General features: G+C 45.2%; 1 protein-coding gene across 5 annotated transcripts in view; it reads right to left on the reverse strand.

Annotated features, from left to right (window-relative positions):
• Nucleotides 1-8053: 8053 nt before the first annotated feature.
• The window catches only part of LOC139763899 (uncharacterized), a 350136-nt gene continuing 335944 nt past the window's right edge, over nt 8054-22245 (reverse strand). For all 5 annotated transcript variants that reach the window (XM_071690313.1, XM_071690316.1, XM_071690314.1 and 2 more), the window contains 5 exons: nt 17859-20025; nt 17391-17643; nt 17107-17209; nt 16785-16884; nt 8054-16451 (listed from right to left, as the gene is read on the reverse strand). In XM_071690313.1, the coding sequence (XP_071546414.1) occupies nt 16336-16451; nt 16785-16884; nt 17107-17209; nt 17391-17643; nt 17859-20025 (2739 nt within the window). In that variant the 3' untranslated portion in view covers nt 8054-16335. The remainder of the gene's footprint in view (nt 16452-16784; nt 16885-17106; nt 17210-17390; nt 17644-17858; nt 20026-22245) is intronic.

The following is a 22245-nucleotide window of genomic DNA, read 5'->3' on the forward strand; positions in this document are numbered from 1 at the left end:
TTATTATTATTATTATTATTATTATTATTATTATTATACACGCGCATTCCATCTTTCTCTTTCTCTCTCTCTCACTCTCTCTCCCTCTTATATACTGCGAGTGTATTGTTTACATACAGCACTTATACTGTGCTTATATAAGGCATATACGTTACCTCTGTAGTTATATACTGTTTACATGTGGATCGTATTCCTTATTTTATGCCAGACATTGTACTATTCCGCGGCACACAGCCCGTATGATAGAACTTCAGTACCCTGGCTCGAAACCATTTTGTTGTCCAAGAGAGCCTCGAGTAAGTCGCTTGGTTTCCATGTTGAGGATGAGCCTGGTGCCTCGTCGAACTGCCGAGACATAGATAACGTCTCCGGCTGATCCGGAGCCTCGGTTGGATATGCCGTGGTGGTTGAGGAGTCTGTCTGATCAGAGCTTTGGATACTACTATGTGGGTATAATGATCATGGGTACAGCCCAGCGCATGGAAATGTGGGCGACTGGGTTTTCAGCCCAGCTCGTGGAAACGTCTCCAACGCGTCGTGATACGTCTAGTAGAGGTGGGTATACCAATTTCCCAATCTCGTAGCGCAGCATTACCATTTTATCTCATCTCTCGGTTTGTGTCCTGAAGGCGACGGCAAGATTTGAGAGGGAGATGTAAGCTCACAAGAAAAGCCTTCAGGGTAGCGCGCTTCTCCGTTGCGTTAACCGGTGATTTTGGGGGGAAAAATTTGAGGAAGTGAAAGACAGTTCCAGGGAAGTGGTAAGTCACGTTAGGTTCCAGGAACGAAAATACCATTTCCAGAACATTTTAACATTTCGTTTGATATCGGGGACGTTACACTTTATACCCCAACCCTTAGTATTACTATCTGGACAAGAGAAGCAATTCTGTGAAGCGTAGAACTCTTTTTTCTTGAGAAATACACAGTTTTATGTTGAGGTTAAAAACTGCTAACACTCCTCTTCCGAGGAGATGATAGGCGATAATTCCAAACAGTCCAGGCAACAGCCGACACACAGTACCCCATTTTCTCTCTTGAAAAAGGGAAAACGGAAGTGACTTGTAACAAGTGAACATCACTCGCGGAAAATGAAATAGAAGCCAATATCAGACTTATTAAACGCTTATTTTGCGTCAAAATGTGTTAGAGAATAGATAAAAGATTCGGGAATTACTTAAAAAGTCTTATATGACAAAATAGGCGACTGGAAACGAAACCCTTTTATCAACAAGGGAAGTCTAGGGTGCTGTTGGACTTCGATTAATGGGTATGGAACATTCCTGGAACAAAGCACACTTCCTCAGCGCTAACAAGCCTCGTCCACGATCTCCCACTGCTGGACTTGGTCTGTCTTATTTCATCGAAAATTCGGTTATCATCATTTTCTTTCTCCCTATGTCAAATTACCCGTTTTCTTTTCTTCAACGTTTGCGGCAACTGTTGCATGAATAGATAAGTTAAATATCTAGTGGACGTAAGGAAAAGTTAGTGATTACCCTGAGCACCATATACAAGCAGTCGTAAGGCATTTTTGTCTATTTTGATCATTTGAATAATTTACGCACATAATAGAGAGGTTTTTAGTATTGCTTTATAGCCGGTATATGTTAACCATAAATGGACACACGTCTCAGAACATGATTGATAGATTACTTAGAATTCTTCGCCACGTCAAACTTCCAAAATATATCGTTGTGTGTGTGTGTGTGTGTGTGTGTGTGTGTGTGTGTGTGACTTCTGAGGTATCGGGATTGGAAGGGGCAGCGCGCGCCTGGACCAGCCAGTGTCCACATGTCGGCTCCGGTGTCACATCCGTGTATAAATAGGACGTGAGGGAAGTGAGTTGCGGCCGGGCCGTCCACACCGGATCACCTCTTTTGTAGGGGGAGGTGGGGGTCGAAGGCTTGTGTTGGGGGGTGAGGTGAGTCGCTAGCGGGGTGAAGGATGTTTGTGTGGACCAGACGTCGACATACATACGTACCTACGTATACAAACACACGAACCCTTAGATATATGTTCGTATACACGTACGAACATAAGAATGTTTATTATATATATATATATATATATATATATATATATATATATATATATATATATATATATATATAATTTACACACACACACACACACACACACACACACACACACACACACACACACCCCGCGCGGCCCACACGTGCACGCACGTGCCCCACATCCGGCCAGATATGGTAGGGGTGGGGGAGTGGGTGTCGTGGGTGGGGGCTGGACGGTGTAACTCACTGGCCAAATATTTTGATGACCTCTTCTCGCTGCTTCCAACCTCGTCTTCGTTCAAATTCTAATTCTAACCATCTGGTGAGCCGCGCGTGAGGTTTTGAGATGTTGTTATTGTGGGAGTTGTGGTATCAAGTAGCAACACGCACCAAGACACAGTATTAAGATGGTTGGATATATTATTTTTTATAGATTGGATTAATTAAAGGAAACGTCTGGTTTCTTTGGCTGGGTAATCACTGGCCATTTGTGTTGGTGATGAAGAAGTTGCGATGCGGTTGTTACCTTTTTTCCTCCCCGTCAACCTTCCTCCCCCCTCCACACACACACACACACACACACTAGGTTCCAGCAATAGTGTTTCGGGTCGTTAATTAGCGGGATGTGTAGTGGGGTGTTGTGTGAGGTTGTTAGGGGTTGTCGGGGCTTGTAGGTTACGTTCGTTAACGGCTGTTAAGGGAGGTCGTTAAGGATGTTTTGGATTTTTGTGGTAGTCCGCTTGTTTATCCTGGGGTTTGAGATTGTCAAACAGTAACTCAGAAACTCTTATTGTGCAAAAGAAAAACCCTTTGTGAAAACTACTTGTTATTTGGTTGTAAGTGTTACTCTCTCTCTCTGGTTGTTGGAAATGCATAACTGGTGTTGTTAAGTTACTCTCTCTGGTTGTTGGGAATGCATTACTGGTGTTGTTAAGTTACTCTCTCTGGTTGTTGGAAATGTATTACTGGTGTTAAATTACTCTCTCTGGTTGTTGGAAATGTATTACTGGTGTTGTTAAGTTACTCTCTCTGGTTGTTGGAAATGCATTACTGGTATTGTTAAGTTACTCTCTCTGGTTGCTGGAAATGCATTACTGGTGTTGTCAAGTTAGGTTTGTGGCCTTCAGACAACGCTGCTGCAAAGGACCAGATTTGTATTTTTGATGCAGGCAAGTTGCGTGGTGGCAAGAGAGTGACTTGCACACTTCACACTTTACACGACGGTACTCGAAGTTGTTTGTTATGGTTAGAGGTTGTATTTGCTTTGTTGGAGGTTATGTTTTGCTTGGTGAATATCGTGAATAACTCAGTCGTGAGATTTTTAAGACGTCATTATAGTTCATCGCACAGTTTAAGGTCATCAGAAATGAAATTAACTCAGACCACAGGACTTGTTATTAAGTTTTTAAGAAATGGTCTTGTGGTTGTTAGATGTTGAATGCGAGTTTTTTTTTTTTTTGTATCTAATGTTTTTTGTAAGATTATGTCTTTAGCTGTTAAAGATTGTCTTCGTAGGTATTGTGTGTGATCAATAGATTTTTTTGATCAGTCGGGTAATCTTTCATTTAGGTTTATAGATGATCAAAGTATTTTTTTTTCCTTTATGTTCATTCCTTAATTGTTTATTTACTTAGTGATCGGTTTGGCATCATCTGTGTGATCACTCAGCCATCCTTCTACTGTAGTGATTAATAAATCATTGGTATCATCAGTCATGTAATCCCTCACCTGAGCACGTTTCAACCCCTCAGTCATTCAACCAATGAGATAATTACCCAGATGAACGCTCACTCAACTGTTGAATTAGGCATTTAGTCATTTACCATGTTGATTATTCTTCAACTCGGCCAGCAGTCGAAAGACCATCCACCTAACCAACGTTATTGCTAATTAGGCCATCAATCGTTCAGTCTCAGAGAGGTCAGTCGAAAAACGACCCAGTTAAATTGATGAATAATCAGTCACACAATCAGTTGTCTTGGTGAGTGATTAACTGCCAGTCAACCAACCCATCACCCAGGTCACAGACCAGTCTGCCAACCAACAGACACCCGAACCAATAAGCAATCGCTCAAACACCTATTTAGATATTCAGCCAGTCTGACTAACTGGAGAATGTGTTAAAAATCGACCAGCTCTTTAAGAGTCAGCCAGATTACTCAGCCACCCAACCCAGAAGTCCAACCTGTATCGCAGCTCATGCATGGATCGTATCGTCACTCTGTATACACTTATAAGTTGCTCCGCGGCTTTTACGTGTACCTGGGTCGTTTCGAGTTGAAAGACTCCATTTGCAGTATTTCCCATGGACGTGATTTGGAGGGGACGGACCAGTATGCTACTCTTCTCTCCCGGTCCTGAAGAAGTGGCAGGTCGCAAGGGATCAGAAAACCCGGTCGTAGCAGCGAGCACTAGGGAGGGAGTTTAGACTTGCGGTGTCGCAAGCTCAGGACACTGAGGGAGGCGTGTGATAACTCAGAGGGAGACGCGTGACCAGGCAGAGCCGTTTGTTCTCAAGGTCCCCCAGTGACTCATCCTGACGAGGGCGTAGAGGAATTCGTCTTAGTACTTGGGGGTTTTAAGTCGTCGTGGTCAAGGGGGCGACATACATCTTATAGGACGGTGAGGGGATGATTTACTCTACTTGGAGGATCATAAGGGAAGGGTTATCATATTGTTAAGGTTGTCATCATCCTGCTGAATGGGTTATCATCATGCTCAAAGTGGGGGTTGTTATCGTACTCTGTGGGTTGTCCGTCGTACTCAAGGGGCTGTTATCATACTCATGGGGCGATCATCGTACGCATGGGGCTGTCATCGTACTTAAGGAGTTATCATCATACTCCAGGGGTTATCATCATACTCCAGGGGTTATCATCGTACTCAGGGGACTGTTATCATACTCAGGGGACTGTCATCATACTCATGGTACTTAAGTTGCTGGAGTCACTTTGTGAAGTCATCGTACTGAGGAGGACGCATTACGGTGTTGGAGGGGTAGTTGTGGCTCACCAGGTGTTGGAGGAGTTCCGGCGGAGGTGAGGCAGAGGACTCGAGCATCTGCCCCAACACCTGGCCCTCGACGGTGTCCGCTGCGGACGCCGGTGTAGAGGGGGAAGGAGATTGGAAGGGAGGGAGGGTGAGCGTTTGGGAGGAGGAAACAGAGGAAGGAAAAAGAGGCGAGAAAAGTGTCGGGACACACGGAAACAGTGCGCGAAGATCTCTGCTTCTACTCTTCGTCGAAGATCTGCTGCTGTCCTTCCAGAACCTACCTGCGCCAGATATCCCACGGCGAACATGTTGGACAATCCAGGACGAACATGCCCGAAGGTCCGTTCTGCTCCAGAATCGTTCCAGGACCATCGTGCTGGAAGATCTGCTCAACTGACGAAGGCGCAGGGAAGATGGGCCAACGTCTCTCAACAACACTGGAAACTGATGCTGAGAACGATAGACTGATAGACGAATGGAAATAGAGGCACGTCGAGAGGCAGGTTGATGCAGATGATTGAGAATGATCGATGGTTTGTGTTTACCATGATTTGATTAGACTGAATCAAACTGATCAGGTTCGGAGGGGACTTCGGCATCAATTTATGTTAGAGATTTTCCTTTAATCAAAATGATTATGTATGGAAAGTTTCCCATGTCGAATATTACGTTTTAAGTAGCATTTCGGCCGTCATTTTCACCCAACTCACCACCGTCATATGACCCTCACAGTCGTTCACGTCTTCATGGTTCATGTTCTCACCATCTTCGGCAGGAGCAGCACCTCCGTAAAAATCGAACTGCTCTTCACCATCATCACCTTCATCATGTTATCTCACCCTCGTAATCACCATTTTCATTTTTTTTTTTTGTCACTGTCGTTTTCATCTGCCTCATTTCCGGCCGGATAATTACACCTCAAATATCTCGGATCACGTACTTCCAACATTATCGCTTCCGGGGTCCTCCCGTCGCCTTAGAAATATATTCCAGTTTACATCAGTGAGATCCTCCGCTAAATACAAGTAAATTGAAGTAATTAGAGTTGTGTGTCCGTAACGACATATTCATATTCTGAATTAGATGTCTCGATGATTGCTTTTTCTGAGGTAACTAACTTCGTTTTACTATGTATATATATATATATATATATATATATATATATATATATATATATATATATATATATATATATATATATGTGCGTGTGTGTGTGTGTGTGTGTAACTTATGCATATGTATCAGTTTTATTTACAAATGACTTTATGTCTCATTATGTAATAGGTCTCATTATCTTGACTAGGGGGTTAGAGTTGTTAAGAGCCGCGTCATTACAGTGAAGAACAGCCTGTAAACACTGTGTCATTTTACCTTTTATCCCATGAAGACAAGTTTTCTTGGTGTAATTTACGTAACACTGTAACGCAGAGTGACGTCTTGTTCCTTGCCCTGTTACGAAGAGCAGGAGGCTGGCGAGGATAACTTAGGACTGCACGAACGCATAATTTGGGAGGTTTTTTTTGGTAAGGACAAATTTTCCTATAAAGGCAATTGACGTAGGCGGAAATTTGATTGCATAGCAGAGTAACTTTGGACTGTCTTTTATTTTCCCAGTGGCGCTCAGATAGGTATAGCTTGTAATGTGATCACAGCTTTCTCATAGGAAAGACTCGGGTGTTTGTGGAGATGGGATGCATGCGTGACGCCTGCATGAGAACCAGGAATTTTATTATTTAGCATCATGGCTCTAAACCCCGAGGCCGTTACGTATTAAACAGATGAGTAATTTTGTGGCATTTATACACACGGGAGGAGGGGTAGACTCCCCGTGCAGGATAAACGATTCATTACAAAGAGGCGAACAAGTTGAGAGGAGTAATGTAGAAGTGGAGATAGTAATTCATTGCTATGTAACCCCCAAGGACCACTCTTTCAAGGGGTTCCTCCAGCTTCAGAGACTGCGGTGCAGTCAGTTGCAGGGAAAGGATAGACTCCTTTAGAAGGTATAAGTTCTTCGACGAGGTTGTGCTCCTGTTGTATACCTTCAGTGACTTGTCACTTCGGGGCGTCAGCACAAAGAGGCGGATCCGATAGCATTTTTTTGTGTCCGTCACACGTGTCGATATCACATCTATCGGGATCTGCCACATCTGGATATTGTTATAGGTTTCTAGTATTAAAAGCAGCAAGGATTGTTAGTGTTATTTCCAACTAAAATAATGGACTTTGGCACCCAAAAAAAACACCGTTTTGGGGCGATTTCTTGCTTTTCACTATTAGTATTGTTGAGCATCATGTAAATGCTCCATATTCATTATGCTGAACACAAGAGTGGTGTGGGCTGCTCGAACTTCGGCAAATTAGTTGTGTTATGAACACCTGAAATAATTATGTGCATGTCTGGTAATGAATGTGACTCGTCAGAATTTGGTACCTCGTGGGAGTGTGTTGCCGGTCATAATGTGTTGTGATGCGTGTGCGTCTTTGTGCAGGTGCAGGGCAATTGAGGAATATATATATATGCTCGGTGTCTCCTTTATGATGGTTCCATCGTAGGCATGAAGGATTTTAAATGTTGCTACAGAACTTTACCTTGATTAATTGGTCTTCATCTGTACAAACGTATTGGTTATTGCATGAAAAAATGGGTTAATAGTTACATTTATTGTGGTGAATCATTTCTGTCTTCGTTGTATTCCTCTCATTTACCACAGTCTTCCCTGTGTTGAGGGGAACATGATGGTGTAGTGGAGGAGGCATAGCTGTCGAGAGGGGCACCACACCCTCTCGCGCCCTCCTCCCTTTAGTCTGGTAGTCAGTGAGGAGGAAGTGTGGTAGATCATCTTTTCTAAGGTTGTTGACTATTCCCTCAGTTCGTCTGAGGACACCAGGAACACTCACAGCATCCCCTGGTTGGCATCTGTGTTAAGGCGTTTAGGTTGAAGGTTGGCTGCTCTCTCGCAACATTCGTCGAGCCGGAGTCAAGGTTGATGATAAAAGATCATATTGACTATATCTACAGAGGAGAATGAAAGTCTGAGTATGGCAATAATAAAATAACGGTTTATTTAGACCAGCTGATTCTACAGTTGATTTTCATAGAGTTTCTGATACAGTAAATAGATGTATTCTTAGGAACCCACATAATACGATTTGCTCAAAACCTGAAGGAATGAATGCATGACCGACCCGCCAGGAGCTGAACCTCATCACTGCTGCCGCTGCTTGACACAGTTGCTGTCACTGCTGTGCGAGACACAGATGCAGTCACTGCCGCACGACACTGCTGCCTGCAGTGATCACTGCTGCGAGAGACACAGAAGTCGATCATACCTGCACTGCAGCAGGCATCATCACTGCAGTACAGAACACAGCAGCAGTGATTTCTAGCTGCGCGGAAACAGCGATTGGACAAATGAATTTCCAAAATGGCAGGCCACTCGTCGAACTACGGATTATTCTGACCAATTTCTTAACCTCGAATTGGAAGAGAACTACCTACTACTAATTTACAAATATACAAAAAAAGTATATAATGACTGCATTTAAAATGGCGCCTTGGATTGCCTACGTCATAAGCAAATCGTATTTTGTGGGTCACGTGAACACAACATTATCACACAGGCAAGGCAGAGCGAATTGAACGTATATTTTTTTCCTTCAATTTCATTAAGAAACCCTTGAAAGCCGTTTCATCAGAAAAATAAAAATTTTTTAATCATTCAGATTGGAATAATTTGACAACATACCCAAGCGGAAGATAACACAAAAGAGATAAGCAACACAGGCTCATGTTACACAATGTTGGGGGACTTGTAAACAAAAAGAAAATGGGATAAAACATAATAATGGTTGGCCTGCATAATATAAAAGCACCGAGACTTATAAACCATATAAAGAAGGCATAATAACGGAATGTATTGCATCAATAAAAGGCATAATGAATATACTAAAAAAAAAAAAAAGGAAGTGAGCCAGAGAAATGCTGTTTGAATTTAGGACTGATGTAGACTACGGGAAGTGTGTAACACGTTTTCTTATAAAGAAAATGAATCTGTAGTATGATACTGGTATATCCAAGATCACACACACCAAAAAAATTACCACAATGGTAGAACGGAAAAGTCCCCTGGAATCTATGAAGAACCCTGAAGGATTATTAGGTTGAGCCTTTACAAAACCTCTCAGTGACAACCACGGTATATATATATATATATATATATATATATATATATATATATATATATATATATATATATATATATATATATATATATATATATTCCCCCTATGGAAGGAATAGCGTTCCACCAACATTTTCAAGGAGGGAGTGGTTACCACCGCATGACGAGAGGCTCTTGGAAGACAGTTTTGTTTGTTTTTGTTACCAGAATATGGTGGAAGACTCTTCGTGTTGCAGGCAGGAAAGTTGCTTGGAAGACGTTATCCACGTCTTCCTCCAGAAGAGCACATTTGGAAGACGTGTTACAGAATATCATCAAACACACAAAAAAAATGATGACTGGGAACTTATATAGATCCACATCTGCCTCCAGGAAGGTCTTGGGAAGTTCGGTGAGTGAGGAGAGGGAACAGAGGAGGGAGGAAAAGAGAGAGAGAGAGAGAGAAAGAAGGAAGCACAATAAGAGGACTCACTGAAGCGGCATCAGTCTATTGCATCATATGTCCCTGCCTCAATACAGCGCGAGGAAAGTAAACAAAATATCACTTACTCTGTTCTTCGCCTTGGGATGGGTGGAGGGAGGGGAGGGGAGGGGAAGGAAAGGGGAGGAGGAGGAGGAGGAGGGGAGAATTAAAATACATTCGTTGGCTTGACTCTAGGCTCAGATAAAAGAATAATAATAATAAAAAAAGAGTAATCATCACTCCAACCTGGCACACACACATCTTACATTTTATCACATTGCAACCCTGTGGAGGAGGTACAGTTACAGGACCACTGTTAGCCTCGAAGGGCGCGCGCGCCTCTCTCTCACAAGTCTCTTTAAAACATAACAACGGTGCAGTAACGTACGTGTTGCGGAGTATTTGGAAGCAGTTAAGTAGATTTCCCTTGGCTTATATAACCAGCGTTCACCAGCTTATGAATATAAAATATATTTAAAAAAAAAAAAGGAATATTGCCTGGCCAGCATCCACCTAGAGAGGCACCAGATAGATAGATAGATCCCCCTAATGTCGATACGATCAAAGACACTCGCTCGAGTGCGACGGTTTCGTAAAACCCGCTTGCATCTTAACTGCCGTTTTCCGCATCGTGGCCAGATGGCGAGCAGAGCAAGGTTAGCACGGGAGGCAGCTGTCCGGCTTGACCGTGTATGTATGTATGAGGGGGTCGAGTCGATCTTAAAACACACACTCGCTCGCTCTCCCTATCTCTCTCTCTCGACCTGCAGGTGTAGTAGAGAGATATTACAAAGTCTCGCGTTTTCTGAAGCCAAGAAACCATAACTAATATGTTGTCCAGCTGAGCTTTTGTTAACAGAGTTTAATGTTGGTTTTCGTTCAGATGGCCCGCGTATGAGCGACCCACCACGTTCTAACGCATTCGTAAACATGAAGCTTTTCCCCCACACAACAGCCATATCGGTGTCCCTTAACGTAGTAGATCAGGAGCCATGGAATAAAAACAGAGGAGGAAGACATGTGAAGTGATAACCATTACAACTCGCGTTTATACTCCAAGAAAATGAACTATGAACTGTGAAAATAAGGTCGGCAGGTGGCCAGGCGGGAGTCCCGCCAATTCGCTCGGTTCCCGCCTGACGCAGCGGCGACCCTGGGCCGGAGCTCAAACATGGTGACCAACTACTCTATACATGCTCAGTGTCCCCGTCCGTCGGTCCCTCACGTCTGATACACTTAACTATTAATATTTTTTAAAGCTTACTTAATGCACTTAATTCGGTTTGAGTATTAAGCAATCGCTACTCCATCATCACAAAGCAGACTTTAGGAAAATTAAGGTTATTGGCTACGCCTATCTACCTACAGGTGTGTGTGTGTGTGTGTGCGCGCGCCGTACGAGCGCTGGCCGATTAACCCACCCTACCCCCACCCAACTCATTATTTATCCAGTTATTTTTTGTCCTTACGTGCAATTTGTTGAACTATTCTCCTGGATGGAAGGAACAAATAGTACCGGGCGAGCATATTGACACACGCCTCCAGTATGCGTACCATCCACGACTCTGGTTACACTAATTGGTATTATGATAACCCGATGCCTGGCGCAACAGTGTAAACAAAGACACGGCCAGCGTTGTCGCTTCCCTAATGAACAACACCAGAACACTTCTGTGTGTGTGTGTGTGTGTGAAGTGCGCTCGCGCGCACGTGTGCGTTCTTTTGCGTAACACGCGCCCAGCGTGGAAGAGACGCGAAGCTTACAGGATCTTCCCCCCCAACGCAAATGGCAACAAAAACTTTTACTACCATGACAGACTTGGAGGGGGATGTTCATCCCCCCAATCGCTGTTTGACCCTGTCGACCTGAGGCGGGCGGTCAGGGCCCCGGGGGACAGCCCCAGGGGGAATTTACCTCACGTCAGCTGCCGGATGTACCCAAGAGGTCGCGTCCAGTGATTAACCCTTGCCTTGCGCTGTGCTACCTGCCTACCTCCCACCCCACCGTACTGTTTGACGTACACCAGTAATAGCATCGATACGGATTTCAGACATGCGTTGACCAGGTGACACTGGTACATGTTGTACTCCGTCTGCCAGCCGTCTTTCTTCCCCTCCGTCACCTACTAATACTACTACTCTGGTGCCTCGGCTGGTGTCAGCTAGTAGGGTTATCGACACATCTTCATCCACCCCTCCACTGCAGTAAATTCAGAGATCTTCCCGTAACACGAATGTTCTGTGATCGATCAGCGCAGGAGTTGTATAAGCTACTCTGAAAACATGTCGATGATTTATCGTTGGCAAGAGACAATGATACGTTCGTATTTTCCACACACGACCCAGAATAAGTCATGATTGACGATCGTGGTTCCAGCATACAACTCTTGTACTGTGGTACAAGAACGTTAGAAGCTGCCCTTATCACATTCTACAAGTTGTAAGGTTATTAGTTTAAAGTTGTGATTTGTTCATCGTTGGGTTTTTGATACTCGCGGCAGCTCAATGGTCCATTAGGTGTAAAAGTGTGGATTTTTCACTTTTTTTTCCTCTCTCGCTAAGCTGGAACATGTACGTATGTTTACACCTACACGGATATTAGTAAAGTTTACATGGATGGGTGTTGAAAGCACACTATTAGAAATGATATCAGGACTGGAGAAACGTCCCTGAAAGGGAATTACGAAGGTCTGACATGAGAATCTCTTTCCGTGTGGCCTCTGGCATAGCCTGTTGTCACACGGTCAGATGATGTTCTCGAGACCTATTCATCACCAAGCGCTGTGTCGCACAAACCAAGAAAGGCTTAAATCTACGGAACTGCAACTGGGGAAAGACGGGCTTGGGGTGGGTAGCAAGTGATTCGACGACCTCAACACGTTGGACTGTATAAAAATCTAAAGCAACCTTCCATAGGTAAGAAGCAGAAGCACACTCCAGAATTCTCAAACAAGTCTTGGGGTGCATTGTATAACGTCCTAATGAACTGGTCGACATGGGTTTGGGACAGTGTCAAGTTTTCTTTCTTTATAATGGTTTTGGTAGAGTTCTTAAGCCATGTCCTGTTTTAATATTTTTTGTTGTACCCCCCATTGAGCAGTGTTTCAGAATTCTGGACAGTCATAAACAACAAGAATATAACTTAAAAGGTACATACACTCCTCATTATCATCAGTAATACCATATTAAAACAGTCCACTTTCCTCCTTACAGTCTATGGAGATGGTGAAAAACTAGAACATTGCAAAGCTGGTAGCATCATGCGTCTTCCGGAAAAAAGAAGAGAATAACTTATTGCACTGGCAGCACCGTCGATAAACCCGTGCTGCAGCCACGATAGGATACCCAGATGGCTGTCTGTCAGCCACCAGGAAACCCACAGAACTGGCAGCCAACTGGGACATCCAGGTGGCTGTCAGCCACCTGGACACCCAGATGACTGTCTGTCAGCCACCAGGACACCAAGGTAGACTGGCAGCCATCACCAGGTAACATGCATGGGGGAGGGAGGGGGGGTAGTAGCAGAGTTGTGGTTGTAAATAAAAATCATGGGTAAAGTTTGTGCGCATCATGTTTTATAACAAAAAAAAAATTAATCTTGCCATCTCTGATCAAATATACTCTTTCTACAGTAAACCACAATCACATCATGAGCACAGTAATCACTTGAGAGAAAAGACACCAGAGGCAGTGGCGTCCACACCTGCGCTAGAGACAAGCCCCCAAAGTAATAACACACATAGCTGAGAGAGGGAGAGGGAGAGGACGCTCATACACTATAACAACAAAACTCACGGATTGTCTGGGCGAGCGGAGGGGTAGCCATTTTACAACTACAGGGGAGGGATCGCCGGGTGGATGGGGTAAAGGTTGCAACCACCCAAGCGGCCCAGAAAGATCTGTGGCAACACCATAGTTTAACTTCACACACACAAGACTGTTTCACAGTCTATTTTACATCCTTAACAGCTAAGCATGAACAAATGCTACGGGCTAAAAACAGAGGCTCTATAAATGCAATATTAAAGTAAACTTTTCACACTTGAAAACGGCGGTGCACTCTGAAGTATTGGGGTGAAGTATGCTGGCACGAGCTCCGAGGCGCAGCTCGTGCCATATCACGACCTCTGGCCCTTATGGCCCTAATGTCATGTCCTCGTGCATCGAAAAGTAAAACAAACTCGAGAGACAGAGGGGTTACCCGAGTTGAAAATGATAAAAAGGCAATTCTGAAGTAGGGAGGCATTTGAATGAATTACGAATTTGACAATATTGAATATATTTAAGAAAGAGGAAGACATGAACACTAGGGATCCAACCAATGCCTTGGTCAAGGGAAGGAACAAGGAGGAGGGGGATGCTCGCCATCCATATTTCTAAATAAGCGAAACAGGGGCAGCTGAATTTAATGTTTAAGCAGGTTAGGTGCTCACCCAATGGCCAAAAGTGAAGGAATTCCACAGGGACTTGTTCATTCAAAAAGTCCAAAGGATCCCTTAAAATCAGGCCAAACAGCAGATTAAAAAAAAATGTCATAAAATCAAAAAAGGCATCTACCGTAACCCACCCACCATAAAAATATTCTTAACACAATATCAAATAGAACCAACCAACAAATTAAAGCGCAAGCTGAATTCCACCACCCCCAGCCGAGGATAAGCACCGCCCTGAACCTTCATGACTGCAGTCGAACAAGAACATACACAAAACTATAACTAAGGAGGGGGAGGAGGGACCGTTTGCACCAAGCTAAGTGTTCACCAACAGTGCCACTTTGTTAAACAAAAAAAGGGGGGGGGGGATTTCAGTCTTCGAGTGATGAAAAAAATAAGTGACCTGTCATGACCACTTAAATGGCAGCAATAAAAGTGGTGACATAAGTGTAACAAGTGTGGCAGCACTTACACACAGACTTGAAGGCTGGTCTTTCATTGGACGTGGCTCCTTTGTCTTGGGATTAAGCCTACATGAGATCTTTCACAAAAATATATGGTCATACACACACATAATGCCAATTATCCAGCGGACGGACTGAGGAAGTAGTAGAACTATGTAAACTTTTTTTGTTTTTAACTAAGACCCATTTTTACTGGGAATGTTGCATACTTTCAGAGGGAGGGACTGGGGGCAGGGGAGGAAGGTGGTGTGGGTTTGGAATGGAGTGGGGAGAGGGGGAGGAAAAATAATACCTTCCATTAACAATTACTGAAAGGCCACTCAATATTCACCCCAAGCACAAAAGAGCGGGTTAGAACAATGCCACAATGATGTACCCTTTTTTTCCCACAGCTTCATACTATGGCTTCCTCAAGAATGTTTATAACAAATCAGTAGTAGCATGCCCATCAAACTTGCCGGAACAGCTAAGTCTTTTTATTTTTATTAAGTCGTCACCTCTAGTCACTCCATCAATAATTCTGACTGGTAAATTTTTTTCTATGTCTTTTAGTTTCCAAGTCAACTGCAATAACAATAATAATAATTGTAATAATAATAATAATAAAATAAGACACTTACTGTATGTTTATCACGTTAAATCACTAAAAGAAAAAAAAAACATTTTTACCTACGTTATAAAATGGGATTACTGCTTACGCACTTTTTTTTGAGATCACGTGACTTAGGCGAAATGAATGATTATCTACTGAAGAAGATTTGTACAACATATAGACCAGGCATCTTTAAAAAATTCCCACACCTTCTTTATGATGCTGTATGGTAGAAGCAGATCCCAAGTGGTACATATCCACCTGGCAGCCTCAGTTAGCACATTCTCGTTCCAATTGTTTAAAAAAAACAAAAAAGCACAAACAGATCATTCCTGAGCACAGTGCTTCAATATGCCTTCCATCCGTGAATCAGATAAGTCGAGTGGATATCAAACAGTCACATCTTTACATCACATCTTATTGTTCACGAAGTCAGGTAAAAATAGAGCCACATGTGCTGGTAGGAATTATTGTCACCTGTCACAACGAAATTCAGAACTGTGGTAGCGCTTCGGAGCATCTTTCTCTATACACTTCACATCAGCTGTTTTCTCTGATGTCTTTTCTCACTTCACATCAGTTTTCTGAATTTTTTTTTTTTATGTTCTTCCAACTAATTTCAGATTTTTTTTTTTTTCTGTTAACACACTTGGCCAAACCAGAGGCTGCTAGGTGTTCCGGGGAATCATGGGCTGTGGGCTTCGTTGTAGGCTGCTGCCCGCGGGGTTCGTGGGTGTGTGGAGGGGGGAGCTGGGAGGAACACTTGACAGAGGGCGGGCGGGCGGGCGGAGTTTGCTTGCAGATGGTGGGGATCGGGAAATGACTCGAGTGACTAAGTTCTTCCGACCCTGGCTGGCTGAAGCAAGGCTGCGTCATCATCACTTCACGGAAAGAATACAATCATCACCATCATCATCCTTGAAGCACCCCTCTCTGTCCACTCGGACGAGAGCACTTCAGTTCACTATCAGGTATTCATTCAGCCCGGGCCAGGGCCAGTGCAGGTCTTATTTAAAAAATAAAAAATAAAAAAAAATAAGAGGTTCATCACAGATAGACTGTACAGAGCTAATTACAACATCCCTGCGACTTGCTGTGGCCATGGCTCGGGCTGGAATAGCTTACGGAGCAGCCTTGCACTGTACCTACGGCCAGGGCCTGTCTTTTCACTATAATCTAGACACAGTTTAATCTATCACAGCAACGAGCGCGGCAGCAATGGACTTTGCAATCCTCTGGCCGAACTTCTTGACGCCCTTGGGCTTACCCTTCTCCTCACTCTTAGAGTCTTCCCGCCGCTCTTCTGTCGGGACAAAACATAACACCAGTTAGAACAGGGGCCCCCTCGAAAGTGGACACGTTGCATGTAAACATCTCTGACCATATAAAGAATACCGGGACGTTACTAATGGATAGATACTCTTATAAGTTGAGGTATATGATGTTGGATGTATCTGAGGTTTGTTTCTACGCCTTTCATCTACGCTGAGTTGCTATTAAAAGGCTCTTCAGTTGCAAAAGTGTACGAGATATTCTGACAATGCCCTTCTCTTGTTCCATCAACTAATCATAAGTAACTTTACTGCAAGCATTTTATAAAGATAAAGGTTCCCCCATGCTTGTGTCAAGCACCTACCAGATCTGTGTGTGGCGGCTTTGATGTAACTCTGGTATCTGGCCGACACCTCCTCCGTAAATCTACATCTATAGTCAGTCATCACAGTGGCGAGGTCATCCTGGAACGCGAGGGGCACAGTTAAAATGGCTCCGGCAAATAATATACTGGCAGCATTATGCTCACATACGATGCCTGGCATGCATTATTAATGTCTTTTTGAAAGCATAAATTAACAAACTATTATTATTATTATCATTAATGGTGTTATGAAATTCTGAAAGTTCGTAACAAGTGACAAGATTGCATTCCAAGTGACAAAGGCGAAGACAATTCAACTTACATAGGTTATAGCCCTAGGCGTGTTTTGAATATATTTGTTTGGTTCATTAGGAGGCATATGAGCCACTTGTATGATCACAGTGTTAATGTCTGCAGCAGAGTACCTGAAAAAGATAAAAGAACAGTGGGTTAAGGTCGACTCTATGACCAGGTCAAAGTTCACACCAGAGCCATGTCAGCAAACCTATATCCATCATAAATCCTGGCATTTTTAGGTTTCTTAACGAAAGCTTTTGGTAATTCACGAAACTATTGACTGTAGGATAAAACTGTAGCTGGACTCACCCTTCGCTCTTCGCTACTAGGCATTTGAACTGATCCTCATTGATGTTATGTGGCAATGTATGCAGGAACGTTCTAAACAGTTCCTCTCGCGCTTTTTCATTTGGTAGTTTGACGTGAATATTGTAAGTGAATATCTTCCTGAGCTCGTCCTCCAGCAGCCATGGCTGATTGGTGGTGCCAAGGACCATGATGCCATCATTGATGGTAGATGGGTCAATGAGAGGCGGGTACTGCGGGTTAAGAGTTGTCATACCTGTTCAAAATAAAAGAGTAACATAATTTCAAGACGCTGTCTAACTTCACTTGTAATGAAAGCCAGTTTAATATGAACAAGTCCTCTTTAACTGTTAACTTTTGAAAATGACTTTCACAACATTTTACAACTGAAAAAAAATCCAACAAAAGTTTTCCACTTTAACATATAAACAAGGGACTGCGTGTGTTAGTTCGTTCTAAATGAAGCCTCACCTCTGATCTGGACGAACAGTTCAGTTTTTGCTCGCAGTGCCGTCTCGCTCGACCTGTCATAACACAAGGCATCAATTTCGTCAAAGAGTATGACTGCAGGACTCTTCATGCGAGCATGATCAAACAGGTACCGCACTATCTTGGTTGCTTCAAGGGGAGCCTGTGCCACCAGATAACCTGTAGAAATGCCGATTAGAATGGCATCATTCGCTTCTTTAGCAAGGGCTCGTGCCAGGCAAGTCTTTCCCGAGCCTGATGGGCCAAAGAGTAGCACCCCTTTGCAGGTGCCTTGAGTACCCTCGTACACTTCTGGGAAAGCTTCGCTCAGGAACAGTTTCTTTAGCGCATCCTTGGCTGTATCTAGACCGACCATGGACTGCCAGCCAAATGTTGGCTTCTCGATGACGATAGGAAGAGGTCCTACAGCATACTGTGAAGGAGCTCGAACTTTAGGTTGGGCCTCATGGATGTCATTGTCTAGGTCAGAGAGGTTGGCTGTTACATTATGAGCATCTGAATGATTGTCAGTGTCAGAGTCCCGCATGGACTCTGTTGCACTAGCCAGGTCAGTGATGGAGGCACAGCTGGCAGACTCTAATACAGGCGTGGATTCGCTTCCGGTAGGACTGAGTCTGCCCAACTTGTCAACAAGGACAGGTGAAGGAGTCTTCTTCCTGACACTCTCGGTGTCAGATTTGCCATCACCAGCTTCCTCAGAACCTGGGACGGAGTCGGAACCTACACTTGCCTTGTCGTCTTCTAATTCATCCTTGGGTGTGGGCACTCTGGTAGGCTTTGGAGTATCCTCCTCAGATTTCTCAGTCTTATCCTCTTTACCTTTATCTTCTTCAGTTTTCTCCTTTGGAGCTTCTTCCTTAGGAGTGGCTGCAGGTTTGGCGTCTGCAACTGGCTTAGGTTCCTCCTTCTCAGGCTTTGTGATGTGTGTCTTCTCCAAAGTCACTGCAGCCTCATCAGTCTCGTCGAGGTCTGCTGGTTGTGGGGTCTTGCTGGGGGTGTTCAAAGAATCATCACCAACAAGGGTTACGCTAGACGCATCAGAGTTGTCCAGTTTGGCTACGGGCTTATCACTGGAGGCCAGAAGACTACCAACAACAGGTGCCAGCATACTTGCGCCAGCTGCTATACCTGCTATGCCCATGGGCACTCCTGCTAAGGGATCTACGCTTCTCACAGAGCCACCACTAATGCTAGGAGCCATGTTCGTGTGGTGCATGGGTGGTGCTGGTGACATACCATGGGGAATCTGTGCATTGTTGGGAGGCGGACTTAACATATCTGCCGGCATAAAGCTGGGTGCAAAACCTATTGAACCTGGGTGTCCTGGGTTTGCACCATGTCCAGGAAGTGATGGATGCCCAGGATGCTGAAGATCAGGATGTTGGATGTGTCCAGGGCTTGGACCATGAGCAGGTGGGTGAGAAGATCCAAGGATCCCAGAGGCCATGAGGCCACCCACAGCACCGACAGCTGCGGCACCCGCGGCAGTTGCAGCCACTGTGCCCATGCCAGTCCTGTCGTCCAGCTCGTCATCATCATCGTCGTCGTCTTCCTCGTCCTCTTCATCAGACAAGAGGTCATCGTCATCATATTCATTGATGGTGACACCGTTTCCACCACCCCCACCTTGTGCAAGACCATCCATAAGGGCGTTCATGCCTCCAGCGAAGGCCCCAGCTAGCGACCCAGCCATTTCAGGGTTCATGGTAGGGAGGAAGGACGGCATGTTGGAAAGAAAACTTCCCGCGCCACCATCCATCAAGGCCCCCATGCCGGGTATCCCAGAGTTCATGGGTCCACCCATGCCTCCTCCCATATCGGGGACGGGAACGCCACCGGGGAGAGCGGCGGGGTTTATGTTGAGAAGCCCTTGCAGTATGCTCATAGTCTGCATGGTGGGCAGGGGCACGCCCCCCATGTCTCCACCTCCTTCGCCGCCGCCCCCACCACCGTAGGGGTTGGCCATGGTGTGGATGTTGTGCTCGTGGCCACCGCCATACTCGTAATCATCGTCGTCGTCGTCGTCGTCGTCATCCTCGTAATCCTCGTCATCATCGTCATCTACATCGTCGTAGGTGCCTTGTGGTAGGTTCTGCTGCATGTCGGCCAGCAGAGCCTCGAAGAAGTCCAGATTCATGGCGGGAGGATCCTGCAAGGAAGAGGTACACACGTTAATCAACTTCATTCATCAATTACGTCCATCAAAATACTACGTTGTCGTCAATTAACACTACAGTATGCATCAGCAGGAGACCAACGACTCAGTTTGTAGGCGAGTCGAACCTGACGTTTTAAAAAACTCAGACCATACTACTAACCCTAGCATGTCTCCTAGCCATTACGCACTGGGTAGGACACTCCCATATCCTTCAGCAACACCCACTCTTAGGGTAAGTGACCTCAAATAACAAAACAGGGTAGTCGTGTGAGTGTGTGTGTGTGTGTGTGTGTGTGTGTGTGTGTGTGTGTTTATAGGTCTGCGTAGCCTCCTTGAGAATGTGTGTGTGGCAGTGGGAGAGCATCAGAGGAATTGGGGTTGGGAGGTGTTGGGGGGTGTTGGAGGGGTCAGTGGCCCTGCCCGCTGCCCGGGTTGTGCCCCACCACCCACCACCACCACTGAGACCTCCATCCCTCCACCATTGCACCTCCGCCAGGTACCGTTCCTCCTCCACAGTCTACAGTTGGCGACAGCTCCACTACACACACACACACGCGCCCGCGTCTTGGGTTCTTATTAAGGGCATTTCTCCAGGTTCATCATAAAACGAGGTATCCCAACCACAGCCACACACATACACTTTCTAGACCACGAGAATGGTGGAGTCTACGAGCCGTCGTAGTGTGTCGGAATTACCCGAGATATGCAGATTGAAATAACACGTGATATGAGACGCGGGACGTCAGCTGCTGCAGCCATCAGCAGTGTGGCTGCTGGCTGGCTGGCTGGCTGGCCACCACAGCCTCCAGCCAGCCAGGCCACCCTCTCTCTCTCCCCAACCACACACACACATACGCACGCACTCCTCCCCCTCACCCACCCACCTTTACGTAACTATCCTTCTAACACCAATCCTCATCCTTGTACAGCAACATGACGATGAAGCTGTTCTCTATCCACATAAACTGAACTTGTCGATCAAGGACATACAACAAGAAAGCCCCCCTAGGTGTATGTAAACATATTTACGATTTTATCCACGGGAAAAAAAAAAGATAATGAAATTGTTATTCGGGATACTGTCCGAGGCAGCAGCAATACCCTTGCATCAGTAGGGCCAAGTGAGACGGCATCATAAACTAGTTCCATGAGCGTCTTCATAACTCAACGGTCTATACCAGCAAAACACTGGCAATTACACCCTCTTCCCCAGGCAGTTGTAATCAGCAGCCTGATTTAATGACCCAGACACCTAGCTGTTAGACGTAATACAACACAAAGTCAAGGCTGCCCTTCATCAACTCCCGAGACCTTTCTGATCACCGGGCAATTAGTCAGGAGAAAAAGAAACGCCCCGAACGTTACACGCCTCACCTCCGAATCCCTATGGAAAATTCCAAGTACATTCCACTTGATCTGTCCACAGAAAAACCGTCAACGCAAGTAAAAGGAATTCTGATGTGTAGTCTCTCTCTCTCTCTCTCTCTCTCTCTCTCTCTCTCTCTCTCTCTCTCTCTCTCTCTCTCTCTCTTCCCAACACCAACACTCCTCCCAGTTAGGAGCCAAACGGTGCGTGGCCCGAGGGGCGCCGCGGACCGCTGGATAAGATCACAGCAGCAGCTCGGCTGGTCAGACGAGTGGTCCAGGCTGCCTTAGGAGACAGCGGGCCAGCGAGAGGCCACACCGCGCGCCACCTGCTCTACACACACACACACACACACACACACACACACACACACACTTGTTTTGGTCGAGCTACCAAGGATAAACTGTCTCCTGGCGGCAATGGTTGGCTGGCTCCGGCCATGGACATGCTGGCTTAAGGCGGTAACAGCTCAAAAGTTTGGTCCGGGACGTTCTTAAGTTAGCAAACCGTGTGGCCAAAGCTCGTCTCACTATAGACAATGTTGGGGACGACACACTCCACCCCCCCCCCATGAAGTCATCAACACCATGCTAAATCGTCCCTTACGGTTAAACTACCAAGGCCTCTGCATACTGAAGCCGATCAGCATCAAAGCACTCCACATGGCAAAACGTTCACACGTAACATTACATCATATCAGGTCTCGAATTTCGACAGACCAGGAGGTAATTACCATCAGCCTCGAAGGTATTATTTTTTTTTCATCCACATAAGGACGAAGCATGTCCCATCTGGTGCCTGGCATGAGTGAGAGGAGACCTTACCCTCGGCGGAACCCCGGCCTG

Source organism: Panulirus ornatus, chromosome 48, assembly GCF_036320965.1.
Source record: "Panulirus ornatus isolate Po-2019 chromosome 48, ASM3632096v1, whole genome shotgun sequence".
In the NCBI taxonomy this organism is placed as follows: domain Eukaryota; kingdom Metazoa; phylum Arthropoda; class Malacostraca; order Decapoda; family Palinuridae; genus Panulirus; species Panulirus ornatus.